General features: G+C 40.0%; 1 protein-coding gene across 1 annotated transcript; it reads right to left on the bottom strand.

Annotated features, from left to right (window-relative positions):
- Positions 1–28: 28 nt before the first annotated feature.
- LOC105560833 (probable glutamate--tRNA ligase, mitochondrial) lies at positions 29–1975 on the bottom strand. Its single transcript, XM_012010289.1, is given in 8 exon segments — positions 29–761; positions 763–802; positions 900–956; positions 958–1023; positions 1025–1110; positions 1184–1379; positions 1506–1740; positions 1814–1975. Coding segments are annotated over 8 exon segments (981 nt in total). The 5' UTR covers positions 1914–1975; the 3' UTR covers positions 29–560.
- Positions 1976–2100: the final 125 nt, after the last annotated feature.

Here is a 2100-nt window from a genome sequence, read left to right as displayed (position 1 = left end):
TTTTTAATTCTCTCGATAAAAAATTTATAGTTGTTTTCATTTTGTAGTAAATTTGCCATTTCCAATTTATTCAAGTCCAATACTTTCTCAGGCATAAGTTTGCCAGAACTCGATTTTATTTTATTAATATCAAACTGGAATGGAAAATAGAATATATGTAAATATACGTAATATGCATATACATATGTAAAAGTTTTATAGATGACAGTTGTGCCTCGAATTACATCGAGTATCCGTTTCATGTGGAGGTTTTCTTTTACGCGATTGAGAATTGTGTAAATCAAAATCTGCCAGTAGAAAAAAAATACACAAGAGAAAAGTCCGTATGTTATAAAAGTACTTATTTAACATAATTGCAGAAAAAAAGTAATATTAATGAAAGTAGAGAAAATTAAATTTAAATTTTATGCGATGTCACGTCAGCTTTTTCTTTTCAATTGATTTCAATTGCAAAGTTACTATCACGTAGAAATATTTGAAATCTGTGAGCATATCTCTGTTAAAGATATATTCTCGGACCGCGTGAAGAAAACTCGACGTACAAAAGTACCAGGTCGTAATTACCTGTTTATGAAGATTTGTTTAATTAATGCTTGATAACTGTAAAGATGTTGGTTTTCTCGTTCTTTGTGGAAACCACCACCAGCCCCTATCACGTAATTCAATAACGCTAGTGGAAAAATTCCCTGTTTCCTAAATGACTCGATTTTGATGTCACCCTGTCTCTTGGACAACTTGGATCCATCCGCGTTTAATATTAAAAGGTAAGTGTCCATATATGGGAGGATTCCAGCCAAGCGCTCTGCACGATAGACAAGATTTCTAGTCAAATTTTGTAAGAATTTAATTGTCCTCTCTCTCTCTCTCTCTCTCTCTCTCTCTCAAGTAAAATAGCTTACTTGTAAAGCATAATATGCTTAGGTGTAGAAACTTGCCATTCAACGCCCCGTAAGACGAGATATTTCCATAAAATGGTCATCGACTACATTTGCAAAATGGTAAGTGGGATAGCCATCTGATTTTGATAACTGGATCTCCCTCGGACTTGGTAAGATCATGCAACACGTCGCCGTAAACTATGTCGTGAAAGGCCGCCGGTGTGGACACCAACTGATTGCGAGATATGCAACAATTATATTGCGAGATATGCAACATTTATAAGTGTAGAAGAGACCTTAAATACCTTAAATCTAATACAATAAGTGATATTTTTCCAGAGCATTTACTTTACTTGATCCTTGGTAAAATGTCGACACCTATTGTCATATTTAGGTACTTGTCCACACTTTATAGCCTCTCTCCTCAACAATTCCAGTCTTTTCTCCGTACAAAAGCAGTAATAAGCGGATTGATTGTCCAAGAGTTTAAGCGCCTGCTCTCTAGAAATAACGAGTAAGGCAACTTGGCATTGAAATTATTATAGCAGGAGCTGCCTTGCGACGATACACACTCTCTTATCGTCCTATGTACATAAGATTGGAATGATTACAAGATGGCAAGTTTACTTATACAATTCGAGCCTTGACAACTGCACGTAAGGGCCAACGGGGCCACCTCTGGTAGGATCTTCGTCGGGTATAATCCCTGCCCATAGCAAATCATCCTGGAGTCTCTCTATTGCCCCGGGAACCGTTCTTGTCCGATCGGTGTCCTAGATCCTCAAAATAAACGTGCCGTTGTTGCTACGTGCGAACAAATAGTTGTACAGCACGGTACGCAATCCTCCTAAATGCAAGTCACCTGAAACAAGCAACGGGCGAGTAAGGATGATGCGAGATTGCCTCGGTTACGATTAAATTAAGAGGATCGTTACCGGTGGGGCTAGGCGCGAATCTAACCCTCACGTGGTACTTTTTGAAGAAGCGTCTCTGTAACAGCTGGAGACTCGTCGCCCCGAGTACGCTACGCTGCATCCTTGCTCGCGATCCTCGATCTCGTCAACTCGACTCACGACTTGTGCCGCGCAACGTCAGTTTAATACTTGTACAATTCGAGCCTTGACGACTGCACGTAAGGGCCAACGGGGCCACCTCTGGTAGGATCTTCGTCGGGTATAATCCCTGCCCATAGCAAATCATCCTGGAGTCTCTCTATTGCCCC

The sequence above is a fragment of the Vollenhovia emeryi genome, unplaced genomic scaffold, assembly GCF_000949405.1.
Source record: "Vollenhovia emeryi isolate VEMERY1.0 unplaced genomic scaffold, V.emery_V1.0 DF945721.1, whole genome shotgun sequence".
In the NCBI taxonomy this organism is placed as follows: Eukaryota; Metazoa; Arthropoda; class Insecta; order Hymenoptera; family Formicidae; genus Vollenhovia; species Vollenhovia emeryi.
This window is presented reverse-complemented; position numbering and strand designations above follow the sequence as displayed.